The 12,186-nt window shown below is 36.9% G+C and overlaps 1 protein-coding gene and 1 long non-coding RNA gene across 6 annotated transcripts in view; one reads left to right on the top strand and one right to left on the bottom strand.

The window, feature by feature from the left end:
* The window catches only part of LOC105295907, a 108,669-nt gene that overhangs the window by 11,879 nt on the left and 84,604 nt on the right, over nucleotides 1-12,186 (top strand). Inside the window, exons 1-3 of one of the 5 annotated variants that reach the window (XM_011365758.2) lie at nucleotides 3,897-3,912; nucleotides 8,080-8,220; nucleotides 10,688-10,801. In XM_011365758.2, coding sequence (XP_011364060.1) covers nucleotides 8,142-8,220; nucleotides 10,688-10,801 — 193 coding nt within the window. In that variant the 5' untranslated portion in view covers nucleotides 3,897-3,912; nucleotides 8,080-8,141. Of the gene's footprint in view, nucleotides 1-3,730; nucleotides 3,913-8,079; nucleotides 8,350-10,687; nucleotides 10,802-12,186 lie in introns of those variants that run through there. The other 4 variants (XM_023533937.1, XM_023533939.1, XM_023533938.1 and 1 more) reach the window with 4 other exon arrangements.
* LOC111743544 lies at nucleotides 2,237-3,720 on the bottom strand. Its single transcript, XR_002781751.1, has 2 exons — nucleotides 3,177-3,720; nucleotides 2,237-3,061 (listed from the first exon to the last, which is right to left on the bottom strand). It is a non-coding gene; the product is annotated as an uncharacterized LOC111743544 (long non-coding RNA).

The following is a 12,186-nucleotide window of genomic DNA, read 5'->3' as shown; positions in this document are numbered from 1 at the left end:
TGATTACACAGACAAATCGTTCGTGCCAGATCTCCAGCTTCTATTTTACATTGTGTGGACTCAGACAATATTACTCATTCCCATTTAGCATGTCCGATTAATAGTGCTTGAAGGGCAGATTTATATGCCTTCTGTTTTATAAATCACAAAGCTACACTTAAAAAAAAGCTCCTTTCCAGATCAGGGAAGTCATTTCTCATGTCTGAGTCAGTCACATTCAAAGCAACTCAGTTGCTTTCCCTCCTTTTCCCAATGGCAGGCTCAGAAGTGGAGTTTTAGGAAGAATGACTGGGCTTTGAATAAGTCCAAGTAGAGATTCTTAAATCTGTTCCAGGTAAGTGATCTGCATCCCTCTGGTGCCTGAGTTTTTTATAATTGGGGTGGGATTGGGGGAGAGGCAATGGGATCTGAAAACCCAAAATCTTGCCCCTGGAGGCAGATTTTCCCACTTTATGCTGTTTGCCACTTAGTTCCTTTCTCCAAGCAAACTTCCCTGATCATAGTCTTCCTCATCTCCTGCTCTGGGATGGTCTCTCCTAGGGACTGTGGGAAACTTCCCCTCTTACTAACCTGGCAGTGATCATTTCTGATTGCATGCCAGGGCTGGAAATTGCTGGAAGTTGCCATCACCAGCAGCATGTGCCTAGCATGGGAGATTATTAGAAATGCAGAACCTCAGGTCCCACCCCAGACCCAATGAATTCCAATTTGCAATTTAATAATATCTTTAGGTGATTCATAGACACATTGAAGTTCTAGGATCAGTGCTGTAAAGGTCACAGTCCCTGACCCGCACCCCTCGCCCCCATCACTTACTACTGGGTTTTCATTCCAACGTCCCCCTGACTGACTGTGTGTGTTTGGGGGCCGGAGTGAGATGGCAAGAGGGGAGATGAACACTGGTGCTGCTCACCAAGAGTTTACATTGGATGTTTGTCTGCCAGTAAAAAAAAAGTATTTGTATATAAAGAAATGGAGTAGTGACTGCTAGAGTGAAACTTCTTTTGCAACTGCTCCAAAACCCATGTGCTTTATCTGAGTTAATTTACTAACATCCTACCAGAGGGCGCTGTAATGCCTTTCTTTTCAGTCCTTAAAACCTTTGTATACTAAAGCCAGAAAGTTCAAGTTATCGGTGCTTAAATACATGTAATTTAATCGGATGCATCAAGACCTGTGTTATCCAGGTATTATTTTCTTGACTTTGTAGGTGAGTAAAGAGCTGTTCCCTAATTCCAAAACTCAGGCTCCTTTTGTAACCTATAGTACCACATTTGTTGCTGTTATTATACTACAAATACCAAGTCATATGGAGAAATAATTAAAACAAAAGTTTGCTTACCTCACAGTTTTAAGGCAAAACTGTGCTTAAGAAGGTAGCTCTGCTCCTAGTTAAGTAGTCAAGCTAAACAATATTTATTGGGTTGTTTTGCTAAGAGTCTTTTAACTGCTTATGATGCAAATGTAATCCATATCGTTTAGACTTTGAAAAGTTAAATGAAATATTGTTGGGTGTTCTGCAAGAAATTTAGAGAGTGGTGAATATCAAGGTAACTCAGAACAAGATTTTTGAATGTATATGATGACTTGGCCAGCCTTAATATTTCCCTCAGCTCATATGAACTTTAGACAGGTTTCTTCCTGACTCTTGGTCCCTGATTTTTTAGATAGGAGTCTACTTTTCATAAGTACCAATCAGTCATTATTGTTTCACTATGTTAAACTATGTCATCTTTTAAGATACACACACATATACATTCTTTATTTTCGACAGTTTTAGTTTTATGGAAAATTAAACAGAAAATACAGAGAGTTCCTGTTTCCCTTCTTCCTCCAACACAATTTCTCCTATTAACATCTTGCATTAGTGTGGTACATTTGTTTAAATTGAAGAACAACTCCTGCTACATTATTAACTAAAATGCATAGTTTACATGATCGTTTACTCTTTGTGTTGTGTATCCTATCTGTTTTGACAAATGTACATGACATCTATCCACTGTTATAGTATCGTAGAGAATTGAATTGTATTGTCCTAAAAATCCGGTGCTCTACTTATTTCTCTCGCTCCTAGATTTTACAGTATGTAGCCTTTTCAAATTGTCTTCTTTCTCTTAGCAACATACATTAACAGTTCTTCTATGTCTTTGTTTTTTTTGTTGTTGTTGTTGTTGCTGTTGTTGTTGTTTTTAACTTGAGATCTTAGGAGTCCCTGAATAATGTCATTGTTTGAAAGTTCCACAGTGTATTTAACCATTCATCTATTGACAGGTATCTTGGTTGCTTCCAAGATTTGGCATTTAGGAATATAGCTGCTCTAAACACTATAAATAGTACAAGTTTTGTGTGGACTTCAGTTTTCGACTCATTTGTGTAAATGCCAAGGAGAGAGACTATATTTTGACTATGCAGATCATATGACTATATTTTGTATCTTAAGAAACCGGCCAAATTGTCTTACAGTTAATCTGCTTTTTGTTATCACCACCTGCTGAAACTTCTCAATAGTTTCAGAGATTAAAACACCTCACTGGAAAAAAAATTGTGATCTAATACTGATTTCTGCAGTTCCTGTTTTAACGATATGTAAATGCTGCTGCAACTGGACAAATCTCATTGTGGGCAGATCCTCAGCTTTAAAATGAGATCACTCCAAAAAAGTCCAAGAAAGAGTGATGTAGATAGAATTAATCTACAAAGAGGCAGAGCCCTGTTCTCATCTTTGGTAGGCCAGGTAGACTCTCAGGCTGTGAAGTCCTCAGCTGACCTTTCTCTGCTCTGCCAGGAAGGGACAGTTTGGGAGATGGGCCTGGGCAGAGGACTTTGCTCAGTTCCCCCAAGCCCAGGTTCTGTCCAAGAATCACGACCGCAGGATTAGGGCAAGCTCTCTGCCACTTTCAGTCCATCACTAGCTCAAATTTGTGCTCCTTGCCAGGGGAGGGTTAAGTGTTCGAGATATGTGTAGCAAGGAAGCCACTAACCCCACCCGTAAAAGGCAGCCAGTGAACCGCCGTGGTCTTCCTGTTTATGAAGCGTTAGGTTTCCTCTTTTGTCTCAAAGGCTGCAAAGAACAGAGAAATGGAACATGAGAAAACAGAACTAAAAGCAAAGAGTCAGGCAGTGGGCTGAAGCAGTGGTCGGTTGGGCCTTGAGAAAGCCAAGTATCCTGCACATACTTTCTTCTACTCGAGGCCGGTATCACATGTTGCCTCCCTCAGGACTTGGTGGGTGGTTGAGGCCTGGATCTAGTGAAGACCTAGGACTTGTGGTGAGATAGATGTGAGAACTTGAGGCTTCCTGGAGGTCACAGTTCTGGGGAGGTCACATGTCAGAGTTTTGTAGCTGTGAAACATCTTCTTCTGCACTCCTTGGCTTTTTCTCCAGAGTCCTAACTACTCCAAATGAGGAACATTACCAGAAACAGAAACAAAAAATGCAGAAGGGGTGACTTGCCAGGGACTTCCCCACAGCATTTCGCCAGGCTATTGTGAAAATCTGACCAGATTTCCTCTCAGATGTCCTGAGGCCCTGACCTGTCCTCTTTATCATAGTTGGCAGAACTCCGAGGTGGGGGAGAACTAGTAAAGGATTACTGAGGACAGCCACCACCACCACCATCCCACCCTATTCTCCTTCCCCGGGATCTGGGTCTTAAGACTTCTGGAAAGACTGCCAGAAGGAAAGGGGTTTCCTAATGTTCTTGTTCAAGGACTCTCTCTCTCTTTTACAGCTCAGCTCTTTACCCCTCTTCAACTTCTTTGCCTTGCTTGGCGTGGAAATTTGTGGAAGTTATGACTTCAAGAAGCATTGGGCCCTGACAACCCCCTCTTCTGAAACTTCCCATAAGTTTTGGTAAGTTTCACATACCAAAAGCTGGGCCGGTGGCAGTGGAGAGAGAAAACAGGTTAAAAGGTGAGTGGTAAAAGATCTGCAAAAAGAGAAAAATAGTATTGATTAGAATGAAAATGAACAAACAGAAAAGAGTAAATTGAAGCAAATTTCCCTATGACCCATTAAACTGGTCTCCCATTCCTGTGAATAGATCAGTGCAATACAATGTCTTTGCTTTATTTATCTGATGGAAAATAATAATCTTTTCTTTTAACAGATTTAAGTTAGATACTACTCGTCCTGTTTAGTTTACATAAAAGCAACATTTTTCACCAATGACTGCATGAGCTTGTTGACCAGTCAGTTTTTAAAGCATGACCATTTTGGAGAACAACAGAGGCCAAGCTGGTAACTTATAACTAAAGTACTGTGAAAGTTTGCACAGTGGTATTGAACTCTTGTTTCATTACATGAAGAGATTTAAGATTACCTTTTCCATTCATACTTTCCAAGGCTTGGGAATAAGTGACTCACCACTGAAAGGAACTGGAGTTATGATACACAAGTGGATTTTTTCCAATTTCTCGATTGGCACGTTTATGCAGCATAACTTTATGAACAAAGGAACCCAGGTTTGCAATTTGGCTGGCATTTAGGGAGTTTACAGACAAGGTTAAAGTGGAACCTGTCATCAGCAAGGGAAAGAAACAACCATTTGAATGGGAAAATATGTTTGTAAGCAACGCCTCCGATAAGGGCCTTACGTCCAAAACATACAAAGAACTCATACAACTCAATAACAATAAAAAAGCAAATGTTCCAATCAAAAAATGGGCAGAAGACCTGAACAGAAACTTCTCCCAAGAAGACATACAAATGGCCAACAAACATATGAAAAGATGCTCATCATCACTAGCTATTATGGAAATGCAAATCAAAACCACAATGAGATACCATCTCACACCTGTTAGAACAGCTGTTGTCAGCAGGACAAGTAACAACAAATGTTGGAGAGGATGTAGAGAAAAAGGAACCCTCATACACTGCTGGTAGGACTGCAAATTGGTATAGCCACTATGGAAAACAGTATAGAGTTTCCTCAAAAAACTAAGAATTGATCTACCATATGATCCAGCAATCCTTCTACTGGCTATTTACCCCAAAGACTTGAAAACCTATATCCGAAAAGAGATTTGCACACCGATGTTCATAGCAGCATTATTCACAGTGGCCAGGACATGGAAGCAACTGAAGTGTCCTATGATAGATGATTGGCTAAATCAGTGGTACGTATATACAATGGAATATTACTCAGCCATAAGGAGTGATGAAATACTGCCATTTGCGACAATATGCATGGATCTTGAGATAATCGTGCTAAGTGAAATAAGCCAGACAGAAAAAGTTGAAAAATCACATGATATCACTTATATGTGGGATATAAACCTAAAAGCAACAAATGAGCAGAACAAACAAAGACTCATGGACATGGACTATAGACTAGTGGTTATTAAAGGGTAGGGGGTGGGGGGAGGAGGGAAGAGGTAGATGGGGTAAAGGGGATCAAATATATGGTAGCTGAAGGAAACTGGACTTTGCGTGGTAAACACACAATAGAATATAAAGATGTCAAATGATAATGTACACCTGAAAATTATATAATTATATTAAGCAATGTTACCCCAATAAACTTAATAAAAAAGTAAGAAAAAAATAAAATATAAAAGTAAAAGTTCCTAAAACAAAACAAAACAAAGCAAAAACAACTAAGAATAGACCTACCATATGGTCCAGCAATCCCTCTACTGGATATTTACCCCAAAGATTTAAAAACTCATATTTAAAAAGATATTTGCACACCAATGTTCATAGCAGCATTATTCACAGTGGCCAAGATATGGAAGCAACTGAAGTGTCCTATGTTAGATGATTGAATAAAGAAGCTGTGGTACATATATACAATGGAATATTACTCAGTCATAAGAAGAGATGAAATACTGCCATTTGCAACAACATGGATAGACCTCGAAATAATCATGCTAAGTGAAATAAGCCAGACAGAAAAAGTTGAAAACCACATGATATAACTTATATGTTGGCTATAAACCTAAAAGCAACAAATGAACAGGACAAACAAACAGAGACTCATAGACATGGACTATAGACTACTGGATACCAGACTGTAGCGGGAATGGGGGAGGGGTGAGGTAGGCGGGGTAAAGGGGTCAAATATGTGGTGACAGAAAGAAATCTAACTATGGGAGGTGAACATACAACGCAGTATATATATGCTTTACTGTTAAATTGTACACCTGAAACTTCATGGATTTGGTTAACCAATGTTACCATTAAAAAAAATTTAAAAAACAAATTAAAAAAAATTAATAAATAAAGTAATTGTTGCTGGAAAAATAAAAAGTGGAACCTATAATTCCTAGTATCTGAAGCATTTCATGACCTATGCCAGTATGCCTACATTTCCAGTTTCCACATGCCATTTTTCAATCTGTGAGAGCAGAACAGATTGTGAAATAGCCAGTATAGAAGTTCTATAGTCTGGTTTTTGGCAATTATAGAGCTTGTTCTGTCACCCTGCCAAGTAGGTCCAGATTTTAGGTGTACCCAGATATAGTTTGTGGTATTGGGCAGCTTAATACGGAGATCAGCTTCAATACCCCGAGATGTATAAGAGTGGCTTGTAAGCCATCTAGAATGTTTAGTGATTTGGCAAACATTTGTGTCAAAAGGGTAGTGCTAGAGTATTTTACAATTTCCTTGGCATGTCTGAAGATGCCACCTGTGTGTCTCCTTTACTACTCACAGAGAACTCTTCTGACTCTCTCGTCACCAAATGTGTGGAATTTTTTTACCCCACAACAAGCAGTTGTCTATGACACCAGCTGGGTATCCTACAATTTAACTCAATTCTAACATTTTCTACCTGAAGATAGTGTCAGATCCCACAGGTTATGGGCTCAATACCACAAGACTACTCTCCATTTCAGATGCCTATCACAATTAGTAGGTCCCAAGATTACCCACAATTTCTGTCTGATTTGACTATAAATCAAAGGTTCCCATGACCGTTTCCCCAGTTTCAATTAATATGCTAGCACAGCTCACAGAACTCTGAGAAACACTTACTTACATTTACCAGTATATTAAAGAATGTAGTAAAGGACACAGGTAAACAGCCAGAGGAAGAGATACACAAAGTAAGGTCTAGAAGGGTCCCAACCACAAGAGCTTCTGTAAATCATGAAGTTGGGGCGAACCACTCTCCTGGTGTGGATGTGTTCACCAACCTAGAAGCTCTCCAAACCCCATACTATTGGGATTTTATGAAGGCTTTTTCATGTAGGCATGATCAATTATTAACCCCATTTCTAGCCCCTCTCCCTTCTTTGGAGGGTGGGGTTTGGGGCAGAAAATTCCGAGCTCCTAATCATGGCTTGGTATTTTTGGTGACTTGCCCCTATCCAGGAGCTCACCAGAGTCAACTCAATAGAACAAAAGATGCTCCTGGTGCTCTTATCACTTAGGAATTTATAAGGGTTTTAGGAGCCCTGTGCCAGGGTCAATGTCAAAGCTAAATATGAAGACAATAGATGCTCTTAGTGTTCTTATCACTTTGGAAATTACCAGGGTCTTAGGAGCTATGAGTCAGCAACTGAAAGAAGAGACAAATATATGTATATTTGTTTAATCTTACAATTTGTTAAAGGAATCCAGGTCACCATTAAGTCCATGGTTAACTATTTCTCACTACTTAAGCAAGATATTTCTGACTATTTTTGAAATGCTCCTTAAATGAGATTTTTCTAGTCTGGCTGGTCTGAAGAGGCACTATTTCCATCTGGATGGGAATGCTGGATACTGTCTCCTCATCTCATAAGATGAATATGCCTTGCTAGTTCACCCAGTTCACTATAGTTCGTTTATACTCTGTAGTTATCTTTGGCAATGGTTCTTTTCCTGCTACAGGCTGTTTATCTAAATTCTTTTAGGCAGTTAAAGGAATGACAAAGAAAAACTTCCTGAATTTAAAAAAAAATAATCAGCCTACAATAATACTTATGCCAAAAAGACATTTTAGGCTGTTGTATTTTGCTTCCTTATAGAATCTCATTTTGATAATTCAAGCATATCATCAAATTGGCTGTGAGTTAGAATAAGTTAAAAAAAAGTTCAAATTTCAAACACAAACTTTCATTTTCGTGTTCCTGCCTGTTATCGTTTTGCAAATAGAATAGAGTTCCTCCTAGAGGTTTGTGAACAGACCACAGAGTGCTGCTCCTCTAAGCAGAAAGATGACGGCTAAAGAGGTTTCACTTAAAATGTTACAGACAGACTTTACCTTCAGAGATGGTGTGGAGAAGAAAAGATCTGGTAATGTAAAATTTATGAAGTTTGAAAAGACAAAAAGTGGGGAGGGGAGTTTTTATTCCAGTGAAACATCATGAGAATTGTATTAGCACTTCATAGTCAATCTCTGTAGGAGATATGTTTTCAGGGAGGGTAAGTACGTCAATGTTAAATCAGTTATTTTATTACTGTTTCTGTTACTTAAGCATTTCTGGGGCAGGAGAAATGAACAGTGAATTCGATTATAAGAGGATAAGAGAAAAAAATGTTCTTTGTGTTTATATTGTTAGTCCTCCTGTTTCCCCCGGGTCCCTGGCAACTTGGTGTATAGATCCTTTGTAATTTACAAATGGATACGGGGGCTTAGGGGTGAGGGTAAGAGGCTGAACTTATCCACCAGCAAGTCCTTTAGCATTTTTAATTTATAGCAAATTTAACTAGAAAGAGGAAAAATGTAATAAATGTGTGTTTGTACTTTGGTCCAGCAGAAAGGATACCTTTTATTAAACTTTTATCTTCTGCATTTTGGAAAACATAAATTTCATGATTTTTCTTCTTTGCTTCTCCCTTCTCCATGAATTTTGTTTTCTATTTTGGAGGATAAGATATTGGATTCTCTAAAAATCAGGGTTAAACCTAAGGAAAAATGAAGTTTTTAAAGATTGTTAATGTTTCCAAGCTAAGCCAATTGCTTTTTTAGCTGAAACTATTTCACAATTGGAATGTTGACTAATCAGGATGTTATACAATGCAAATAAAAAAGTTACTTTTTGAAATCTAAGCTAACTGTTTTTTGAAAGCTAAGTTAACTGTTTTTTGAATCATAAAACTAAGTGTTAAAATTAGGCCAATAACCATTTAGGTGTGAAGCGATATCCCATTGTGAATGGATTTTCATGTCCCTGATGATGAATGATGTTTTAAGCATCTTTTAAAAAATATTTACTTTATTTTAAATTATAGTTGACATTAAATACTAAATTAATTTTAGGTGCACAAGATAGTGATTCGAAATTTGTATAGCTTTTGAAGCGATGACCACAATTAGTCTAGTAACCATCTGTATATAGTTATTATGACTTTCTGCTGCATATTACATCCCCTGACTTATTTTATAACTGGAAGTTTGTACTCCTTAGTCCCTTTCCTTTTCTGTCCATCTCACTGACTCCTTCACCTCTGGCACCATCAATTTGTTTTCTGTATCTATAAGTTTGATTTTGTTTTATTTTTTATTTTATTTTTTTGGTTTTTCTATGCTATACCCTAAATCCCTGTGGCTGTTTTGTAACTACTAATTTGTATTTCTTTATCCCTTCACCTTTCACCCAAAATGATTCTGTTTCATTTTGTTTGTTTTGCTTTTTAGATTCCACATATAAGTAAATTCACATGGCATTTGTCTTTGTTCAACTTATCTCACTTAACGTAATACCCTCTAAGTGCACCCATGTTGTCACAAATGGCAATATTTTATTTTTGTTTATGGCTGAGTAATATTCTGTTGTATATGTGTACTACATCTTTATCTATTCTTTTTGCTTTCTTTGGCTAAATATCCTGAAGTAAAATTACTGGGTTATACAATAGTTCTATTTTTATTTTTTGCTATTGAATTGTATGGGTTCCTTATATATTTTGATTATTAATGCCTTATCAGATCAATGGTTTTCAAATATTTTCTCCCATTTAGTGTTGTCTTTTTATTTTGCTGTTTGTTTCTTTTGCTGGGCAGAAATATTTTACTTTTCAATTAGATTGTTTATGTATATATTTTTGAATTAATTTTAGTTTTTGATTTGATGTTACTATAAGTGAGAGTTTTCTTTTTAATATAATTTGTTGTTGGTGTCTAGAAATGTAACTGATTTTTGCATGTTAATTTTATATCCTTCAACTTTATTAAATTTATTTGTTGTAATGGTTTTTTGGTGAAATCTTTAGTGTCTTCTAAATATAAGATCATATTATTTGTAGACAGAGAGAGTTTTACTTCTTTTCAGATTTGGATTCCATTTAATGGTGTCTTTTTTTTTTTTCCTTTGCCTAATTGCTTTGGATTGGACTTCCAGTACTATGTGGAATAGGAAAGTTGAGAGTGGGGTGTGGGAACCCTTGTTTTATTCCTGATCAGCAGGAAAGCTTTCCTTCAGGACTTCTAACCAGGTTTCTTATTTATGAAAGTAAATCTGCATTGTTTGAATGTGAATGTTTCTTTTTCATCCTGATTTCAACTCTTTTTGTTTCTTTTTCTCTCAACACTTATTCCAATAACTGTAAGAGTCCCTAGGGGTAAAAAAAATTCTGTTTCTCTTTTCTCTGGCTCTATTTGGGCAATTGCCATCATTTATGAACCAGTATCTCTTGTGAAATGAGCTGGCACTAGGGAAGTTGTGGTACAGATGCCCTTAGAGGTTGATTTTGTGATAAATTTAAGTTTTTCTTCCTAAGACTTTCTTGAGAATGAGAATATGACATTTGTATTTTATAGGTAAAAATCTCCAAATAAAACATCTAGCAACTCCATATCCTGTAACCTGTATTTCGGTTATTATTTGCTCCTTTATTACAATCCTTGTAATTATAATCTCACTCGTTCCGAAAGGTAAGTTACTTGTTTTTTAAACTTTACAACATTCTCCACTCATTTATATTGTCAATAGATATTTACTGAGTTCCATTTTGTACCGGGTACTGTGTCAAGTGCTCTAGGTATATCAGTGAACAAAACACGTAAAAATTCCTGCTCCTAGGGAACTTATGTTCTAGAAAGAAGACACAAATACTATGATAAATAAAGATAAGGGTGGAACAGGTTCCGGTATACATAAAGTAGCCGAGTTAAGACTTTTTGAGAAGATGACTCTTCAGCAAACTTTCAAAGGATATGAAAGAGTGAGGAAAGCATTCCAGGTAGTGAGAGCAAGCAAAACGATCTCTTGGTTTGTCTGGGTGATAGCAGGGAGGCTGTCCTAGCTAGAGCAGAGTGAGAATAAGGAATAAAAAAGGATGGAGGTCAGGGGTCATAGCCTTGTATGTCATTTAAAGACTTTGGCTTTTACTTTGAATGCAGTGGAGAAAAGGAAGGTTGTAGGAGAGGAATGTCGTGATCTGACTCCATTGTAGAATAAACATTTTGACTGCTATATTGAGAATATTTAGGAGACGATGGTTGAATCATGGAGCCATATTAGGACAATCTTGTAGTAATCTAGGCAAGAGATGATGGCTTGGGCCTGATGATAATATTGAAAGTAGGACAGGGTGGTCAGGTCTAGACATTTTGAAAGTTGAATTAACAGTATTTCATATCAGATTAGATGTGAAGGTTTAGAAAGAGAAAAGTCAAAGATAACTCTAAGAATTTTCTATTAAGCTACAGCAAAATGTAGTTGCCATCCATTGAAAGAAAGGTTGTGGATGTAAAGAGTTCCATCTATGGAGCTATTTCCTGACACGTCACAATCAGAATTAACATTTTATTAAGTAAATACTCAGGTGAGATTTCTGAGTTTTTATCTTCTACTTACTCAGTTTGAGAATGCACAAAAGTATAAAATACTTAAAAAAATTCCTTTGTATATGGAGGCAACAGGTCCTCAGCATTATTTGGCATGCTTGGTATGTCCAGGAAGAAATGACATTGATATTAGTAAATGTTATGAGTATTCTGATTATATTAAGGGTCTTTGAAAGCTTTTTGTTTCTATAACTCCTAAACATGATGTAAACATTTTTGAAAACTAAATATCCCATGGTAAATGTTTATGTTAACCACCTGACATTTTTCATCAGAGATTTAAATAGTTGCAAATGAGGTACTTTCCAACATGTTGCAAATGTTGGCACTTAAAAATTATTCTATTATGTTGTTTTTTAAAATGTATCTATTGGTATTTGAAATTTGATGCAATTTGATACCCACTATTATCCATTTAAAAAATACATGAATAAAATTGTCTTAAGTTTTGAAAAATGTGCTTTGTCTTT

Source organism: Pteropus vampyrus, unplaced genomic scaffold (assembly GCF_000151845.1).
Source record: "Pteropus vampyrus isolate Shadow unplaced genomic scaffold, Pvam_2.0 Scaffold116, whole genome shotgun sequence".
Classification (NCBI taxonomy): Eukaryota; Metazoa; Chordata; class Mammalia; order Chiroptera; family Pteropodidae; genus Pteropus; species Pteropus vampyrus.
Note: the sequence above shows the minus strand (reverse complement) of the source record. Positions and strands in the feature narration are given on the sequence as shown.